Source organism: Salmo trutta, chromosome 12 (genome assembly GCF_901001165.1).
Source record: "Salmo trutta chromosome 12, fSalTru1.1, whole genome shotgun sequence".
Classification (NCBI taxonomy): Eukaryota; Metazoa; Chordata; class Actinopteri; order Salmoniformes; family Salmonidae; genus Salmo; species Salmo trutta.
In genome coordinates, this window is record NC_042968.1 from 19,197,292 (window position 1) to 19,218,072 (window position 20,781).

General features: G+C 44.1%; 2 protein-coding genes across 2 annotated transcripts in view; both read right to left on the bottom strand.

Moving 5' to 3' along the window:
- Positions 1 to 215: 215 nt before the first annotated feature.
- LOC115203090 (ataxin-1-like) lies at positions 216 to 12,447 on the bottom strand. The gene is made up of 4 exons (XM_029767452.1): positions 12,298 to 12,447; positions 10,288 to 10,500; positions 9,341 to 10,221; positions 216 to 8,832 (listed from the first exon to the last, which is right to left on the bottom strand). Exons 2-4 carry the CDS (start codon positions 10,361 to 10,363, stop codon positions 7,432 to 7,434), a joined length of 2,358 nt encoding a protein of 785 aa, XP_029623312.1. The 5' UTR covers positions 10,364 to 10,500; positions 12,298 to 12,447; the 3' UTR covers positions 216 to 7,431.
- Positions 12,448 to 13,153: 706 nt separating this feature from the next.
- The window catches only part of LOC115203091 (myotubularin-related protein 10-like), a 30,591-nt gene continuing 22,963 nt past the window's right edge, over positions 13,154 to 20,781 (bottom strand). The window contains exons 6-16 of the mRNA XM_029767453.1: positions 19,219 to 19,312; positions 18,743 to 18,890; positions 18,254 to 18,341; positions 17,910 to 17,998; positions 17,511 to 17,641; positions 17,295 to 17,364; positions 16,885 to 16,955; positions 16,594 to 16,766; positions 16,094 to 16,264; positions 15,738 to 15,917; positions 13,154 to 15,447 (exon numbers count right to left, since the gene is read on the bottom strand). Of these exons, the coding sequence (XP_029623313.1) occupies positions 14,824 to 15,447; positions 15,738 to 15,917; positions 16,094 to 16,264; positions 16,594 to 16,766; positions 16,885 to 16,955; positions 17,295 to 17,364; positions 17,511 to 17,641; positions 17,910 to 17,998; positions 18,254 to 18,341; positions 18,743 to 18,890; positions 19,219 to 19,312 (1,839 nt within the window). The 3' untranslated portion in view covers positions 13,154 to 14,823. The remainder of the gene's footprint in view (positions 15,448 to 15,737; positions 15,918 to 16,093; positions 16,265 to 16,593; positions 16,767 to 16,884; positions 16,956 to 17,294; positions 17,365 to 17,510; positions 17,642 to 17,909; positions 17,999 to 18,253; positions 18,342 to 18,742; positions 18,891 to 19,218; positions 19,313 to 20,781) is intronic.

Genomic DNA, 20,781 nt, shown 5'->3' on the forward strand with positions numbered 1-20,781 from the left:
AATATCACTGGTGTATTGTACTGTAGTTAAACAACTCTATAGGTAATTCAGACATGATCCTGAAAGTCAAGTTTGACCTGTGTGGTAATTAAATCATTGATAACCCAAAGCTGCAGATGATGGTTTATGACCCTGGAACTAGCTCCAGAACCCACATATCACCTCTCCATGTGGACCAGTCAAAGAAGAGACCAAATAAAACACAACTCTGGACATAGGGTAATAGTAAGTATATATATATATTATTGTGTTTACTTAACATGATAAATGCAATGTCTCCAAGAAGTTAGCTGTAACAATAAAAATACAATATCTTTGTGTCCTTAAGTACATAGAATTAAAACAGCAAAACAAAAACAAAACAGCCTTAAGTTGTTCACAGCGGTACAAATATACAGTACAAATCTATTTTATTCAAAAAGGGTACAAATAAAAAAACGCAACAAAATATAGTTATTAATGCTTTGTAAAGTTCAGGTAGGTGTAGGGTACTGTATTCTAAGGGAGCACTTTGGGTAGACAACTAAGGCTTTTGATAAGAATCAATACATATTGGTACGGCCATACGATATTAAAACTCACTATACAAAAGTTTATACAACCTGGATTATATTTGAGGATTGAATATTACATACATCATTGCATATATTTTGCAGATTTTATACTTAAAAAAAGATGCTTTTTCTTTTAAAACTAGTCAAATGTCACATAAAAAGCAGTAACTTTAGTGCCAAAATACAAATGTAAAATCTGAAAATACCCAACGACTCCATTAACTTTTAACCAATCTCATCTTCCTGATTTAATTCTGCATCTCTAGTGCCTGGCAACAACACCATCCCATCCAGTCTATTTACCTCAGTCATACAAGATCAGACCAACAGGGCTACTTTATACAGGGGTCATAAAGCCTTTTTCCATAATCACAAAACAAAAACAGATCATACAGTTACCAAAAGGAAAAGTTGTCACTGGTTTGAAAAGCCTCACATTCTCTCCCAAGTAGATCAGACAGGACCAGAACTAAAATACATTGAGCACAACCTCTCACCTTCAGGGACCTACTCCCAACGTCCACTCACATGAACAACAGAGGGTGGTGTGTGTGTGTGTAAAAAAAACAAGTGAGTCAGTTACTGGTCCAGCTTTCAAGCAGTGATAGGGACTCACCCTAACATGATCCCTCACTGTAACCTATCCCTAGATACAGTCCATCTCCAAATGCCTTTCTGCTTATGAATAAAACACCAGGAGAGTGCCAAGAGGGGGTCAATACAACAAGAATGAACTAATCCACCTTTGCAGCTACAGAAAAACAGGGTCACTTGTAAGCATCATTCCATGAACACATTGTACAAAGCAGATCTTAAGGCGTTATTGACAAGCTTGATAATAGCCATACAAAACATTATCTCTACAAACATGCACAACTGGCAAGTGATTGTTTCATTGGGTTTTGTTTAGCGCTAATAATTAAAAACTTCAATTAACTATCCGTTAATTTTATAATACTATAAAGGATGGCAAATTAGTGCAATTTTCTTTGACTAAAATTGTAATAAGAAGAGCGAGGTCAAAAACGTACAGGTCAAATGTTTCCCCTTTCTTACGATGGTTAGAGTCAAGACAAGAACTCAGAAAACTGCTGAAGTAGCACTTTCACGCTCCGAGCAGAAGTCTGAGAACGATGCTAGTCTGAATGGAACAGAGGGCGTGCTGCTAATGTGCCTGTCCACTTGACTGTCTGCTGAGAGTCAGAGTGGTCATACAGCCACTGCCTCATACCGTGTTCAAGACAGAGAGGAAGAGGTAAAGAAACAGGAGGCACTGCTTGCACCTAGAATGGTTGTTCCAGACCAGAATACTGAGTTTGATACACGTGTGGCATGGCAAGGAGAGGAGAGGTGGTGGTAAGATAGGGGTCCACAGAAGTGCTGCTTGTGCATGTGAGGAGTTCTGTTAATGATATTTTACTGAAGTAAGAATATCTGGAGGAATAACTAGGAAAGAGTGTGTTGAGTGCAGTGGGGTGTTCCAGCAAGCAGGATCATTACCTTAGCCAGGTAACTTTGATAAGCAGTCAAATACATCTCTTGATTTTTATTTAGAAAACTAAACCTGAATATGGATTGTTGGTTGTCAAGTCAATTATACCATTACAAATTTCAAAGTTCATATTTCTAGAAAAAAATGCAGTTCTTCCTGTTTTTTGGGGGACCGTTAGCTGGCTAACTCATTGATCCTGCTTTCTGGAAGAGCCCCCAGGGAGGTGGGACATGAGATGCAACCCATTTACAAAACATTTGACAACAGTGCACAGACACAGGCAGTCTGTTGACAGCGTCCTTTTTCAGAACATCTGCACTCTCCACACCATCTCCTATAAAATGTGAGACAGGCCCAGCTGAGAGGCCTTGGTAAGGCAGTACATTTTGGAGAGTAAAAGTTCACCAAAGAGAAGACTCTGACCCTACAGGGCTGAATACACACCTTAACATTCATACCATATCTAAACAAGGTATTGCTACACGTGACCAAGAGAGATCGTAAGGCCAAAATCTAACTGGATATCCATGCACATCATTTGAATTTCAGCACAAATCCATAGACGTCAATAACAGATTTACATGAAAATTTGGAGTTACACATGCATACCCATCTCTGGTCATGATTTGGCCTGTACTGCCTGGCAGCATATGGTGGAGGTAATAGGCTGAGTTGACTGGAACAAAACACTGCTGAACTTAGGTTAGTGACAACTAAAGGTCTGAACAAAAACAAAATAAATCCACTATATTCAGACACCCATGGGTGGGCACTGATAAGCAATAGTACTCAGAGATCAGTGTACAATGACTGCATCAGCCACCTTATATACATTACAAACCTGTCCTACCCCGTACTAGGTACACTTGGACACTGAAGAGCAGAATACTTCAGAGTTTACTGCATAGCACATGCTTATACTACATGACATATTTTCAGGTATTCTGTGTAACTATTGCTTATAGCATAAAAAAAATGTAACAAATGTAATCACTGTAAAAAATAAATTAATAAGTATTGAGCGGTTTATGGCTAAATGTCTACTGCTCCACTGTGGAAAATCATCCAGCTCATCTCTGTATGGCATTTCACCATTACCGTATTTAAAAACATATTTCAACAGAATTACAGATTGGTTGTTATGACGGTATCAAATGGCATGTGACTCTGCCCTGATCAGGCCTAACGGACCACCCCACTCCTTCAGGAACATTCTCTCATGGCTTGTTGTCAAAGACTGTCTGAGGTTTTATCCTCAGTGAACTGTGAGTCCTTGGAGGCTCCACTCAACAGAAATGTTCTGGAGGCAGTAGGGTGGTGGGATTGGAAGGCGTGTATGAACTAGATTTGTCTATAAATAGCGTGGATGAGGGACTCAAGTCCGTTAGAAGGCATTGGATGGATGTCACCACACACAATCGCCAGTCTTCACCTCAGAGCTCAAAGCCCAGGATACAGACAGGCCAGCAGATAGATGCTCTAACACACAGTTACCATCTCACACAGTATCGGTGAGCCTGGGATATTAACGCTTGGATCTGTGTTGGAGCACATCTTATGACACAGGTGATATCAAAACAAATACACATCATTTACAGACAAGGACTACCGGTTCAGAAGTGACCAGAGACATTAAAACTAGACAACACTGAGGTGAAATGTCTTTCTGACAAGAGGATTAACAGTCAAGACATTTTAGAAGAAAAAAGACAACTGGAATTACCATAAGCTAATGGGAATGTCTGGCTGCTTTATGGAATGACATGTCAAACTAAATGTCTGGCTGCTTTATGGAATGACATATCAAACTAAATGTCTGGCTGCTTTATGGAATGACATGTCACACTAAATGTCTGGCTGCTTTATGGAATGACATGTCACACTAAATGTCTGGCTGCTTTATGGAATGACATGTCAAACTAAATGTCTGGCTGCTTTATGGAATGACATATCACACTAAATGTCTGGCTGCTTTATGGAATGACATGTCACACTAAATGTCTGGCTGCTTTATGGAATGACATATCAAACTAAATGTCTGGCTGCTTTATGGAATGACATGTTACACTAAATGTCTGGCTGCTTTATGGAATGACATGTCAAACTAAATGTCTGGCTGCTTTATGGAATGACATGTTACACTAAATGTCTGGCTGCTTTATGGAATGACATGTCACACTAAATGTCTGGCTGCTTTATGGAATGACATGTCACACTAAATGTCTGGCTGCTTTATGGAATGACATGTCACACTAAATGTCTGGCTGCTTTATGGAATAACATATCAAACTAAATGTCTGGCTGCTTTATGGAATGACATATCAAACTAAATGTCTGAGGATTTTTACATCTGCTCTAATTGCACTTCATCTTGATTTCATCCACTTGAAGTTTCTGTGACTAAAATCTGTGTACAAAAAAGGAAACTGCAGCATTTTGTCTTGGCTAATTTGTAAACAGTGTCAACCATGCAAGTCAGTTTCTCTATTGCCAAAACTACCTTAAGAACACTTCAAAAAATGTAATAGCTACAAAAACATTTTCCCTTCATAAAAAAAAGAAACTATTTGTGATTCCCATTACAAGGTCAGTGTGAATCAACAGGTGAAGTTTTCTATGTGCAATACAAGACAATCTTAAGGTCCACTGGAAATAATATTGCCATGGACAAAATAAAACATTTCTCTATGTACACAAGTAGATTAAAAGACAAAGGAGAGGACAAAACAGAGGACAGTTAAGATGCTCACCACTGATTTGGGAGTCAAGCCTCTCTGGGAGATGCACTTAAATAAAACCATATAGAGTAACTATTTAAACTATATAGGGTAACCATATAGAGTAACTATTTAAACTATATAGGGTAACCATATAGAGTAACTATTTAAACTATATAGGGTAACCATATAGAGTAACTATTTAAACTATACAGGGTAACCATATAGAGTAACTATTTAAACTATATAGGGTAACCATATAGAGTAACTATTTAAACTATATAGGGTAACCATATAGAGTAACTATTTAAACTATATAGGGTAACCATATAGAGTAACTATTTAAACTATATAGGGTAACCATATAGTGTAACTATTTAAACTATATAGGGTAACCATATAAAACCATATAGGGTAACCATATAAAACCATATAGGGTAACCATATAAAACCATATAGGGTAGCCATATAAAACCATAACGAATACTATCAGTGAGGATCAGAGCCCGAACCGCTAGTCCATCAAAAATGAGACTATTCTCTCCAGAAGAAATGCCTGGTTTTTTAAATAAAAATAATTTCAAAAGGCATGCTTTGATTGTGAATCTGTAATAACCATACAAAGAACAAAACATTTCAGAGCCAAATTGTGCATCACCTTTGAAAAGCAGGAACGTTTCAGGTCAGGGTTAAAGATAGTATTAGGTCTGATACGGAAGATGTATATTTATATAAAAACAATAAAATACACAGAAAACCCCAAATAAACAGAACACCCACTATTGCTTTGATTTTGGTAACTGAGCAAGGATTGGCTGGACTCATATACCCATTTCATACAATCGTGTAAGCTGACCTGGCCAGATAACATATCTAGTGCCATCCTGCTTTTAAACGAGCAGAGGCACATAGTTAGCTAGCCACGAACAACCTAAACCAGGCTGGAAAATGGCAGGCTAACCTTAAACTAATTATATTCACTGGAAAGCAAGCCAAAAGATCCCCCCAGTTTGTGTTGGGACAATAGTGTGAAAAAGGTATGAAGCAGGGCCAACTCCATCCCCTCCAACACACACAGGGTTCCACCTCATAGGCCCAGGGGCTGCAGCCAGTACTGCTCCATACAGGCTTCATTCTCACAGGTGACTTTGGTGGAGACCAGCCCATGCCTCCAGTAGTGGTGCCTACTAATACAATGACAGTGAACAGTCACCAGCCAGGCAGAGGAATGCTGAGAGGTATAGCAGGCAGGGAGGGCTGCATTCGAGAAGATGAGTGTTGTCTTGTGGTCACTCTGATAATCACTATGATACTGGAATGCATGATCTCTTTTGGTTTCTTTCAAAAGGAAAACTAACATGTAACCGTGGCACAAAGTGGGGTTGGGGTGTAAAATGAAAAACGGGGAAGCGTGGTTTGTGCATTACGAAAGGAGTGAGCGGTTTCCTAGGTTGTGATTGGTTGATTGAAGGAGCTGATTGAAAGACCTCTAAGGCTGCCTGCCCTCCTCTCAGACCCTCTCTCAGCAGACTAGGCCCAACGAGGAGAGGCAGGGAGGCGAGGGAGTGTCTGTGCCTTGGTAGAAGTCCTCTGCTCCTACTAGAGAAGCACACTAAGTGACGATGACACGTCAAGAGTCTGCATCAAGAGAGCCAACATCAGAGGGAAAAGCATCTATGTGCCGATGCCAGCAATTCAGCACCGCAAGTACGCCTTTAGTCTTTTTTTCTTTTTGGGAGAACGCTTTTGAAGGCAACAGACCAAAATAGAAATGTGGGGGGAGACAGAGCATAATAGGATAGCTATGTTCTTGTCACGGTCAGACCCTGTGTCTGTCTACTAGACATGGGCTATATATATTCTCCCCAGTCTTGGGTTTCCAGAGGAGATGGTTTGGTCAAAGAAGAGAGAAAGTCCAGTGAATGCGATCACCTGTGATAAGGATGGTTCTGAGGGGTTGGTTCACCTGTGATAAGGATGGTTCTGGGGGTTGGTTCACCTGTGATAAGGATGGTTCTGAGGGTTGGTTCACCTGTGATAAGGATGGTTCTAAGGGGTTGGTTCACCTGTGATAAGGATGGTTCTGAGGGGTTGGTTCACCTGTGATAAGGATGGTTCTGAGGGGTTGGTTCACCTGTGATAAGGATGGTTCTGAGGGGTTGGTTCACCTGTGATAAGGATGGTTCTGAGGGGTTGGTTCACCTGTGATAAGGATGGTTCTGAGGGGTTGGTTCACCTGTGATAAGGATGGTTCTGAGGGGTTGGTTCACCTGTGATAAGGATGGTTCTGAGGGGTTGGTAGGGCGATAGGGAGGAAGGAAGATGCAGTCTGAGGCCTTTGGTAGGTGATTCACCAGCTACATACACTCCCTGCTTCTGCATCCGCTCCCTGTCAGCCTGGGAGAGCAGAGACCCAATCTCCTGATCACTGGACCAGGAGCTGTCCTGACTCACTGACAGACTGACAGACTGACTGCCAAATAGAGTGGACCTGACCAGCCACGAGACCAGGTAGTTCCTCTGAAAACAAAGAGCTTGTAATCTTATTAGGTGTGCAAAATATCAAACATTCTGAGGCTACATTCCCACTCTTTTTCCCCTTTCCCCCTCTCTGATGCTATCGCTCCTCTGACAGTCTCTTCTGTGGTGTGGCCTGCTGTGGTTGGTGCTACTTCCCAGCGTTAGAGCGCCCCTCAATGGACAGTTTGACCTCCTGTGGGATGAAGGAGGGTCGAGAGGAGCCCAGCTGAGGGTGCGCCCCTTCCTCCACCTTCATGCATCTCTGAAGGCCGGGGGCGGACCAGCGCCTCTGAGACGCGCTCGACACTGTCGACACCACTCCCACCCCCGCCCCTGGATGAGCAGAACCCCCCGTGTGCAAATAGTAACTGCTCTGGCTCCTAGTGTGCTCTGCTGAAGTCCTATTTGGTCTGGTAGGCATCTCACTCTGCCCAACACCCCCTAGTTGCATGGGCTCCTCTTTATCCCCCCTCTCCCTGTGGATGCGTTCCATCCTGAAGTGAGGCTGTGGCCTGGGCTGCTGGGGGGCAGGGGGCCCCATGGGCTGGGCGATGGCCCCTGATGTGGAGTTGGCTTTGGTGGAAGTTCTGGCTTGGGTCTGCTGCTGCTGTTGTTGTTGTTGTTGTTGTTGCTGCAGGGGCTGTTTCTGTTGCTGGGGCGGCTGCTGCAGAGTGATGGACACACACACGTCTCCTACCTGCAGGTGGTGGCAGGCCAGGCCATAGAGCTGGGCCGTGCGCTCTGGGCTGCAGGAGGACCAGCCCTGGCCAAACACAAAGAAGGGGTGCTCCGGGGGCACGTCGATGGTCACCTTGCTCTGCTGCTCGCCAACTGTGAAGTGCAGCGCCACCAGGCCGGGTCTCTGCTGGCTGGTCCTGATGTCCACCACCATGCTGGAGTCGATCTTCAGCCCCCCGCTCACCTCAGCACTCCGCACAAAGTCCTGTGTCTGCAGGTCCTCCACGCGCTTCAGCTCCCCCGTGGCCAGCTGGATGATGGCCCCCTTCATGAAATGGGAGGGATTGGAGGGGGCAGGGGTGGGCGCCGGGGCCTGCGTGAGGGCTGCCGTGACTGGGACAGAAAAAGGCTGCTGGGGGTGCTGCTCCACGGCGGTCAGCTCCACCACAGCCCTGTCTGGGAGGCACACTCTGGCTGGAGACTCAGAGGCTTTAGAGTAGGGGGTGGGGGAGGCCATGGTGACAGCAGAGGTGTCATCATTGGTCTGGCTGGGGTAGTGCTGGGGTGGCTGTTGATGTTGGTGGGGGAGGTGGTGATAGTCTAAGGGGACCAGGACTGTCTGTCCATTGGCCAAGATGACCGCGTGGCCTGGCTGCCCTGCCTGCTGTTGATGAGCCGTCACTCGGGGGTCTCCATACACCGCAGGGTGGATCGCGTACGCTGTCCGGCCAGCACTTTCCCCTGCCTCCCCATGAGCCTCTCTGCCTCTCTGAGAGCCCTGGGATAGGTTCAGGGGACCAAAGGACACCTCTTTGCGGCCTCCAGTCACACCTTGGACAGGAGAGGCTAGGCGACCAACGACCTGCTGAACCTTGAGGACGACAAAAGATAAATCTTATTAACACATTCCAATCAATCAACCTTTTTATCTTTAAATGTAATAAATTGTTGTGTCTGAGAAAAAAAGACTGAAGTTTTATCCTCCTGTACCTCCTCTCAACCCCCATTATTAAGCCTCAGAAAGCAGTGGTTTCCTATCAACTCTAGTCGAGACCACAAACCAGAACATTTTTAGTCTTTCCTAGAAGCAGCAGGCAGTGTGTGGATGTGACTGGTTGCCCAATGATCAGCACACCATCAACAAAGTAATAAAGGAAGGAAGTGGAAGGGAACATGGATATTGTGTCACAGCAGACACTATAAAAAGTCAAGTGCACTAAATAAAGTCAGAATTTTGGACAATTCATAATCAAATCAAAACTCTCCTTATTCGAAAATTGAAAATAAAACATTTATTTGACTTATGGAGTAGATTTGAAATAACTTAAAATAAGTAAATACATGCGTGTAAGTAATTACAACAAAACCTCAAGTCTTACCTCCAGGTCAGTGTCTGGGGTGCTGCGCTGCCCAGGCGAAGCCCTCTCGTCCAGCCTGCGGCTCTTCAGGCTTCTGTCCTGTGCGTGCTCCAGTGCTGCAGAGGCGGATGCTGCCTGCAGCAGCCGTGCATTCCTGGCAATGTAGACTGAGTCCTGGAGCATCTCCCTGGCTGCCTGCTCCCTCTCCCCTCCATTCACCTCTCTATCCCTGTCTGTCTCCTGCTCCCCGCTGTAGGGGTCCCAGGGGGCAGGCGCAGCCCTGGTGCCCTGAGAGTGGTAAAAGACTGGCACTCCCCGAGGACTGAGCTCTGCGGCGGGCAGCGGGCCCAGGTGCTGGACAGCCTGCTCCGAGGTCAGCATCAGCGGGACCCCTCCGGACGACCCCGCTTTGGCAAAGGCATGGGCAGATACATGGGTCTGGGTAGAAGGGGAGACCACACCCTCCTGGATGACTGACTGGTAGGGGACCAGGTGGGGCTGGGAGAGGGTGCCCGAGGGAGAGATCAGGGAGCTGGGGACAAAGCCAGGGGGGACTGCATAAGGGACTGCACCGTATGGGGAGACAAACTGGAAAGAGGAGTGGGGGATCTGGGCATAGCCTAGAGGGGGATAGGAGATCCCTGGATGATGCTGTAGGAGAGATGAGGGGACAGTGTAAGCTGGAGAGATATGGCTTAACACTGGGTGTAGACTGGTCTGGGAGTAGGAGACAGAGGGGAGAGCCACCCTATAGAGCATGCTGTACTGGTCAACGGGCAGCCCTTGGAGGCCCTCAGCACTCTCTACGCCATAGCGTAGACCAGGCTGAGCACGCAGCCACTCCTCTGCTGTGCCTCCTCCCTGAGTGTCACTACTGACCCCTGAGCTCTGAGTGGAGGCCACTTCCTCCCCCCCTCCCCCACCACCTCCTCCCCCCACCCCACTTCCTGCCCCTCCTCCCGCACTACTACTACTGGTGCTGTTGTTGAGATCCCTCTTCTTGGGAGGCAGGCACTCCTGATTGCGCTCGTGACCTGGCTTCATAGCGGTGCCGTGTAGTCTTGTCTGGGCGTGAAAGACTCTTTATTGTGCAGCACGGAGAGTGGAGCCTGTCAGCCAGGCAATCAGCACCACAGGAACCAGCTCTGAGAACCTGAAGCTGACCTCGACCACCGCCTCACCTAGAAACACAGAGAGAGAGACTGTGTGACCAGCTGTCAGACGACCCCAGGGATTCACCTTAACATACTACATCAACACATACTGGACCTACGTCACAAGCCAGGCTTAGAGTGCCAAGATGTTTGAGAGAGATAGTAGATGAAAGGAAACTTGTGTTTCCAGACCTAGGCACAGGAGATCCACAAAATGATGGGCACAAACAAACCAAAGAAACAGAATTTCAGTTAAAGATGCACTATGCAGAAATCGCGCCGCCACTTTCTGGTTGCTAAAATTCTAATAGTTCGCCTGATTTCAGTTTGGTGACATAACAAGCAAGTATAGTTTAGAGAATCACTGTATCTTCTAACCGCTTTGAAGTATAGTTTCTATAACCAAAAGTAAAAGATGCAAAAACAAAACTTTAGGGACGAATAAGCATTACAAGCATTTCTCTATACTCGCAATAACATCTGCTAACCATGTGTACATGACCAATACAATTTGATTTGACTAGAAATAGCGCACATAGAACACATCTACCGCTTCTTAGACTTGCTTTCAATGAGAATGACCGATCTATATCACACTTCTATGTGAATTTGGTCAGGTCGCCCAAAAAGTTACATATTGCAGCTTTTAACTCTGGATATTATTTCCTTGAATAATTAGGCCTCCATGTGATGACAGGAGGTGAGAAAACCAACAGCACCATAAAGATTAGGCACACACTTCAGCTCATTTTATGGTCTGTGCCATATTGCTTTCACCCCATGGCAACAAGTTGTTACTTGCTGAACTGTATGGCATAGTGAATCACAGCACACGACAGATAGAGAAGTCTCTCCATTACTCACTCTCCCTACACCTCAGCTGCTGCAACCAGAAATGCTTTCAGATTATTCAAAACCCTTTTTTTCATCTTGCCTAATTATATTGTCTCGTCCCATGACACTGCTGTGTATTTTCTCCACAGTCAATTGGATTATTAGTGGGAAACCATGGGAGGGGAAACGTAAGGGTGAAGACAGATTTGAGACTGTTAAAATATCCAGGCATTGCACAAACACCTACACAACAAACCCTCTTCCACGCACACATATCCTCCTATTCTTTATAAAATCTTATAGAAACGTCTTAAATGACCCACATTCACATCACATGCCTCACTTTCTACGTGCAGAGGAGCGAAAGACAGGAGGGTGCTTCATATTTTCATAAATCTAGTCCTAACATTTCCCTGAATATAGCCTATTTTTGGCATGTCCATGAAGAAATAAGCGTTATTCGCTACAGTAGGCCTATTTGGTGAAGGATGCTGTTTTCATCTTTGAATAGGAGCAATGATCTCAAGGCATAGATCATGTTTTTGTTATTCGCAACGTAGAACACTGGACAAACTGCACTATATCTTAGAAACATTTTCACATCTGATATCAAATTGATTAAGCTCTCTTGCTAGTACTCTGGCAAAAACTGAAATTTGAATTGGGATGGGAGTCAAAAGTAGCACTCTAGTTGGGTGTTTCCTCATGTCATTCAAACAAGATTGAGAATACTCATACTGGCTACAAAACATGATCAAATAATTGGATGACAATTGCCTACTGTTGTGGGCATAGTTAGAAAAGTTAACTTTCGTGGGATGAAAATAATAGTAAAGTGAGAAGGCCAGGCAACGTCAGAATGTATGGCTGGACATCTGCGAACACTAGTAATGGCTAGCTAGTTAGCTGGATAGCCATTTATCACCTGTTATTATCGGTCAAATATAGTATCTCCAAACGCCACTACTTCCTGTCTTCTCGTGCACTTACCTCCAAATATCATTGTGGATATGCCTCGACTGCCTTACGCTTTCGGAACAGTTAATATGATAAGGAAAAGTGGAAGAAATCAGGGCTGATTAGTCGAGCCCATTTCGGAGGCCAGCAGACGAAAACCCAGTGGCGCTCCTAGATGACGTCACACATAGTAAATTCAATTTCCTGGATGATTTTGAGGCATATAAATCCGATCATTTTCATAAATTTGAGCTTCATGGCCAATAAAAAAACATACACACGTTTACCTTCTGCTAGGAATACTTGAATTGCCATTTTTCCCCGAATGGCTGAATGCCCAAATGAGGGAATTATCTATTTCCCTTCGGAACACACATTGCCTTGTTCCTCTCTAAATGGCAATCCTCAGGCAATGAAAACAAGTGGTATTTTAGCCCATTATGGGTCTCTCCTTGGGATACTTTAGGAGGTTCTTGAATTACGAATGCATTGCCTTGGCTTGTTATTGTGACGTGTTGTTTTTGCAATTTTCCCGGTTGATGCTCCGGTATTACAGCAGGGGGTGCTGGTGGCCTTCTTAATGATTTGAGTTAGTGTGTGCAGTAGCTTTGCATTTTATTATACATACTACAGTCAGTGTATGACCTGATTTGACTAATATCAGACCTGCATATAGCATGGTTAATATATTAATTTGAATATCATGTGAAATATATTCAGTTTCCCTCATAAATCCGTGTTGCAGACATTGCTAATTGTCTCATTTTTGACAGCTTTCCAATCCAGACCAGTCACAAGCATTGCAGCCACCTTATTGGGTGTCTGTGAAATACCGAGTAGAAGAATATTCACACATATCTACCCCCCCAATAACAAAAAAACAACTTCAGACATTTGACATTTTTATTTGCTCCAAATTCTTTTACATTGACATTTTCCTTTACAGCTGTGATCCCCTGTGGTCAGAGTGTTGACAGTGCTTTTGAAGAGGGGGGGGGGGGGGGGGGGGGGGTCAACATTGCACTACAGACCACTCAATTGTCCAGCAAGTGCTCTGCAATGCCATAAATGTGTATCTCCAAACTTGATCTAACACAGTGACACTCCACAGAGCAAAGGTAAAACAAAACATTAATCCCAACATGGTACTTCAGATCAAGCACTTCAAATTGGCTTCCAGATGCAGCTTTTGAAGTACTCAGTCTCTCCTAATGTCATTACTCTGGGTGTAACAACATGCATAGTAGAATAAGTGATAGAAGTGAACCGGTACATTGAACACAGTAAGTAACCCACATTTCCATCTAAAAAGGCACTGAGAATTTCCTACATCCCTGTTTTAGAACATTTGCATAACTGAATAAATATGTGCACTGTTGATCAATATCAAATTGTGTCAAATGAAGAGCACAATTGTCATACAATAACAGTGCTGAGTGCACCAATGGTGTGAATTAATTCAACTAAAACAAGGGCTGTGCATTCATGGAATATAAACTAGAAGTAGGGGCTAAAAAACAGAAAGTACCATAATTAGAATAGTAAAATAAGTAATTTCAAGCAATAAAACAGCATATTATTTGTCAATATTATTTTCACCTTGTCATAATTCAAACCACCATCACCAGTAATTATTTCATACAGCTTCACTTCTTATTTGGGATTTGTCTTGTTAATATCAGGTGAAAGAGCAATGAGGGCTCATTAGAGAAAACAGATTCCAACTGTTTACATGTCTTCACTTCAAACCCACTCTGAAACACATCACCTGACTATGGTGAATAGACATGCCGATTGTCTGAGCATCAGTTCAGGCAGCATCCAGCCATTAGCAGCATCAGTTCAGGCTGTGTGGGTGTACAGTAATGATAGGACAGGTATCCAGCCTGCCCAGCGGTTCTTTTCTGCCCACAGCTCCAAATCATACATGTCCAGATACTGATGCATTTCAATGCCAAAGCCATCAAGGGAAAGGTTGATTAATGAATGTCAACAAATTTCTTGTCTCAAACCGTGAAGGCGTTTTCCATTGCCAGTTCCCTGGCATTTTATTGGTGTGTTACGTGATTGATGATCATTTCCTGCAAGACGGCCTAATAGTATATATCCCCATCTGTCCGTCTCCTTTCATTATTCATGATTTGGTTAATATTCATTTTAGAATTAATGCAGTACCTTACCAGAAGGTCTCTGGAAATACAACTAAACTATATTAAGTGATACAAATAAAGCGACAAGTGTCTACGACAGATTTAACTCCTCATAACTCCTTTTTTCCTTTGCAAAGTGTCATCAGCGCTACATCCATGTCACTACAAAATCATATTCCACTAACATTCTTCTACATACTCAACTGAATCTAAAACTAGAAAATGGAAATCAAAATTGACTTCCTACAGAGAGCAACCCTGGCAAAACCCTGAAGAAATGTGCGATTTAAGCAAAAACAAACAGCCACATCATCACATTCAACTGAGCTAGCCTCCAGCCTCTAGCATGATAGGACATCCCCTCTGGACTAAAAGCACTGATTTGAGTGAGAACTTTAGCCACAGGACCTCAGAGTGCCTCATTGGCCAAAGTTTCAGTGGAGAGCCATATCTTTGCCCCGTTCAGGAACTTGCTGAGAGGAGTGCCCAGGATGCTGCGGCGGCACATGTTCCCCACGGGAGAGAAGGGGAAGGAGGAGCTGAGGTACTCTGGAGTTGAAGAGGGCTCGTGGGTGGAACCGGCCTTAAAGTACATCCTGCTGTGGTCTGATGGGGGGGCGCTGGGGGTGGAGGTTGGGGTGCTGGCCGGAGTGGCCCCCTTGTACTGGCGTAGCTGGCTCTGCAGCTTCTCTACTTCATCAGCCAGCTGGGAGAGCTTGTGGTATGCGGTAACAGGGCCGCCCTTGGGGATGCTGGCTTCAGGGACCCAGCGCAGGAAGTAGAGCCTCCACAGGGCCAAGTGTGAAGGCAGGAGCTGGGGGATGAGCATCCCCTGTAGGTCTGCAGGCCGGGAGACCCAGTCCCTGAAGAAGCGCTCTGTTGGGCTCTCCACCACTTCTCTGATCTGGGAGAAGTCTGGTTTGAGCCGCGACACCAGGGAGTTCCGTCTGGTCAGGGTGAAGCTGTCATGGCCGTCCATCAGGATGTTCCTCAGGGAAGAGGGCATCCCTCGGAGTGTAGAACTGTAGTTTTTCTGGAAGAGAAAGGAACACACACACTCATTTACAAGTTATTTAATTTAGAATGTACATACATGTAGATGGTGTTGATTTTACTTTGAGGAACATGACATTTTGATCTTCATGAATTCAGGTTATTTCCAGGCATCTAGGACTGTCCCTGGATAGTCTTGCATAGCTTTCTTGCAAAGCTCCCTAATTTACCTGTCTAGAATTGAAATGTACTTACCCGGTTAAGGGGTGGTTGAGAACTCTCTCTTTCATTGTATTCATTTGCATTCTCAAACAAAGAGAGCAAACTGACCTTGGTGCGTCTGAAGGACTTCACTGCTCCGTTCTGAACACACGTGGCACCTTTTCCAACGTACATGGGGTTGTTGAAGAGGGCCTGGTCTTTGGGGGTGAACTGCTGTGACCAGTCCCAGACAGGGGGGAAACGCAGGGCCTTCTCCCCCACAGGGATGCACTTACTCTTAGCAAAGTCCTGTAGAGGAGGACAGGTAAGGTTACTAATACTGCACACAGCTGCACACAGTTCTGAGCTGTATCATATCAGAGGTGTGTTGACAGAGTTGAATACAACCGCAACTATGTTTTGAGGGTTGAGGGGGAACTTCCTGTGTTTGTGGCTTTTTGTGTGTGTGTGTGTGAGCTCCTCACCATGCTGTTCTCAGTGCGCTGCTGGGGACAGTTGAAGAGGAAGGTGCTGAAGACAGGGATCCACATGCTGTCACTGAGCACAGTCAGGTAGGTCTCAGTGAACTCAAAGGCTGCTGGGTACTGATTTATAATCTGCCACACACAGTCCAGGAACAGCTGGAACAGAGGAGACTGAGGGGATGGGAGGAGAGGAAGAGCAGGAAAGGTAAAGAATATTGTGATTAAGGGCGGCAGGTAGTCTAGCGATTAAAAGCGTTCGGCCAGTAATCGAAAGGTTGCTGGTTTGACTCCCTGAGCCGACTAGGTGAACAATCTGTTGATGTGCCCTTGAGCAAGGCACTTAACCTTAATTGCTCCTGTAAGTCGCACTGGATAAGAGTGTTTGCTAAATGACTAAAATGCTAAATGATTAAAATCACTGGGCACAAAATAATGACAACATTTCAAAGTACATCTCCATGTCAAGCTCCATTTCAAGTATGCAAATAGACTAAGCCTACCTCCTCTTTGTCATTCTTCTTCAAATGGTTGCACCGGTCGAGGAAGCGATGCCCAGCCATCACCCACTCCTTCTGCACCAGGCTCTGGAAACCAGTGAGGCTACGGAAGTGAGGGTCCAGCATCAGTTGTACCAGAGAGGACACCACACAGCTCAGGTCCCTGTCTTCTTCCTCTGGAGAGAGAAGAGAGACAGAAAAAAAGAGAGAAAGACAGGTAGTAAGACAGACAAGACACACAGGAAACATACAGAGAAACAGACAACTAAAGGACAAAACCATGTATTTCTTTACCTTGCAGAATGACAGACACATGTTTTCCCTCCAGCAAGTAGACTACCTCGGCTGAATGCTTCAGGAAGGCCCTGGAGCCAGGAATATGAAAGGATACAGTTGACTTTACTCTAGGTACAAATATGTAACATTTACACATACATCTTAAGTACGACATTCATTAACTCTGACCAAAAGTTGAGTCCAACCAAAATGATCCTGTACTTGCTCCGTAAATATTAACACCATTAAAAAGTGGAAATAAAAGGACTAATATATATATACCAGATGGTAGAGAGAGAACCAGCTGGAGCGTTTGTCAATGCTAGTACTTTTCTAAATGAAAATTCATACAGGACAAGACAGCAGCACTGCAAACAGCATGGTGAGCCAACCTGCTGAGCCAGCGGCGTCTAAATATTTGAACATACCTGACATACTCCAGCCATCGAGAGCTTTCCATGGACGACAGCCACTTCTCCTCAGACTCCTCAAAGGGCTCTGCACACAAACAAACAGTTAAATATCCCAAGCGCTTTCAGAATGCCTAAGAGCAGCAATAAAAGCCTAAGAACAACAATGTGCCTTCCTAAAAAAACAAATAGATCACAACATTATTGAAATCAATTAAATTTCCTCCGACTTACCGATGACACAGATCTGCCGCACTTTGACAAAGGCAGCCTGGATGTCCTGGATGTTGGGCAGGTTCTTGTCCAGGTCGGACTTGAGGACGTCACTGCGCTGTGGGTGGCTCTTTGTTATGGCACTACAGATCCTACCACAAGGCAGGAAAAGACTGTTGGAAATGGTCTTAATAGCACTGCTTATTTGACAAGCAGTTTATTTATTTATTTGGTACTGTGAGTCTGGACAGAATAGTTTGGCAATCTCACTTGTCATTTATGCCAAAATAACAAATCACAGTGCTGACATGATAGTCACACTATTTGAAAGGAAATTGAAAACAGATGATTGTAGTAAACAAAATGAAAACATCAACAAATAAAATGTTTTCATTGATATTCTATTCAGTCTTATTGTACCTCTGGTCCAGCTTCCTCTGCTGCAGTGGGTCACTGATGCTGGCCATGCGCACCAGGGCACTCCCGTTGGGGTGATTCCAGCACCACAACTACGGGAAACACGCACACAAACACACACCACCTTGTTATGGTTCAGCAGTCACACACAAACATTCTCCCTCGTTCTCTCACTTACAAACACTCACATGCGCTCAAATACAGTCACTCCTCTCAAAGCACTTAACAAACCGGCATCATTAATGCTTGATAGAAACAGTCTGTCAAGGGAATTCTGTCTAAAACAGCGAGAAAGGCTTTTATTAAGCAAAAGCTGTTGTTTTTTTGAGATGAGGCTGGCCACTCACAGGGATGCGGTGAGCAGTGAAAAAACATAAGTACTGCTTCAGGTCTTGATCCGCCAGGGACACTGGGACCACAAAGTACTCTGGGAGACTGGAAAGAGAAAGATAAGAGGGAAATATGCATTACAGAGATGCTCCAAACGGCAAGAGGTTAACATTTGATGCCACTGAGTCAGGCGCCATATTGGCCACAGCAGATTCTGAATGGTTCACCACAATATGAAAAGAAATAACTCAAAATCTGTGGCAGCAAGTGAAGCAATTACTACATTTCCATCTCAACAAAGATTCTATTACATAAAGTGTCAATGTAAGCCATTACCTAAGTGTGTTACATAAAGTAATACCATTCTGCCTGATGAGGATTATGACACTAATGAGCTATGTTAATCATAATCCAAATCAGGTAATAATCCATGCTGTCATTTAGAAAATGAGCTCAGGCCTAAAGTAACCCTCCCTCCCCACTCCCCTAAACTATGTGGGCCCCACCTGGATGAGACGATGTAGCCCTCGTTGATGGAGCACACCCTCCACTCCGCTGCACCCGTTCTCTTGATCTCTCTGTCCCATTCAGAGGGCCGGTCAAACAGGGGCATCTGCAGTCCTCCTCCGGGATCTACGCCATTAACTCGCTCCCCTGAACATGTAGCAGTGAGCGCTTGCTAATTAAAGACACACACCTGCTTGCTGCGTTTCCTTCAACTCAAACATTGTAACTGTAAATACATGTTCTTCATTGAAGAGCCACATTTGATACAACGAATGTTCCAACAAAAGTCAATTGATTACATTGTTCTGTTAACAGTGTATTCAGCATGTTTTCCTTTAGATTCCTCACATGTCAAGACATGTACAGTGGGGATGCTATTGATAGCTAGAACAGTTTGGCAGGCAACAGGGAATAAGGGTGTGTCAAAGCCTTTTCACTCAGAACCAGATGATTAAGCAGTGTACTGTATACCTACCCAAGGATCCGTAGTATTGCTTCCCTACGTACTCAAAGCCAAACAGCAGCTGGGGATCAGCGGGCTGGGAGTAGTGAGCGATGGCCAGGCAAACCTTAAATCACAGGGTGGGGCAAACGCATGACTTCAAAAGGAAAAAACTGAACAGGTCCAGGCAAATGTACAGTACATACAGTGTCTTCGGAAAGTATTCAGACCCCTTGACTTTTTCCACATTTTGTTACGCTACAGCCTTATTCTAAAATGGATAACATTCATTTTTTCCTCAGCAATCTACACACAAACCTCAATGACAAAGCGAAAACAGGTTTCGATTTCTTTGCAAATTTATTAAAAATAAAAAAACAGAAATAGATTTATTTTTAATACATTTGTAAAGATTTGTAAAAACCTGTTTTTGCTTTGTCATTATGAGGTATTGTGTGTAGATTAATGAGGAGAAGAAAAAAAAACAATTTAATCCATTTTAGAATAAGGCTGTAAAGTCAAGGGGTCTGAACACTTTCCGAATGGACTGTAGGGCCTAGTTATATGAGCCTGGAAGTTTTCCTTTGCTGCTTTTTGACTGTAACACCATTGTATACACCTTTATATTATACAAAAAAAATTGTTTCCATAGCTAGGGCTGGCAGTGAGGACTTGTGAAGAGCAGAATCAACAACCTCTGAAGAATCAAAACAATCAAACAAGCGAAACGCAAGTACAGGGGCAAGTTGGAATCACAATTCAACGCCTCAGACACGATACGTATGCATTTGTATTTATTATGGATCCCCATTAGCTGCTGCTTTGGCAGCAGCTACTCTTCCTGGGGTCCAGCAAAATTAAGGCAGTTTATGGAATAAAAAAAAAAACATTACAATACATTCACAGATTTCACAACACACTGTGTGCCCTCAGGCCCCTACTCCATCAATACCACATATCTACAGTACTAAATCAATGTGTATGTATAGTGAGTATGTTATTGTGAGTGTGTATGCATGCGTCTGTGCCAATGTTTGTGTTGCTTCACAGTCCCTGCTGTTACATAGGTGTTTTTTTTTTGTCTGTTTTTTTAAATCAAATTTTACTGCTTGCATCAGTTACTTGATGTGGAATAGAGTTCCATGTTGTCATGGCACTATGTAGTACTGTGTGCCGTCCCATAGTCTGTTCTGGACTGTGAAGAGACCTCTTGTGGCATGTCTTGTGGGGCATGCATGGGTGTCCGAGCTGTGTGCCAGTAGTTTAGACAGACAGCTCGGTGCATTCAACATGTCAATACCTCTCATAAATAAAAGTAGTGATGAAGTCAATCTCTCCTCCACTTTGAGCCAGGAGAGATTGACATGCATATTATTAATATTAGCTCTGTCACTCTGTGTACATCCAAGGTCCAGCCGTGCTGCCCTGTTTTGAGCCAATTGCAATTTCTCAGGCCTTTTTTGTGGCACCTGACCACACGACTCAAGGTGCGACAAAACTAGGGCCTGTAGGACCTGCCTTGTTGATAGTGTTGTTAAGAAGGCAGAGCGTCGCTTTATTTTGGACAGACTTCTCCCCATCTTAGCTACTACTGCA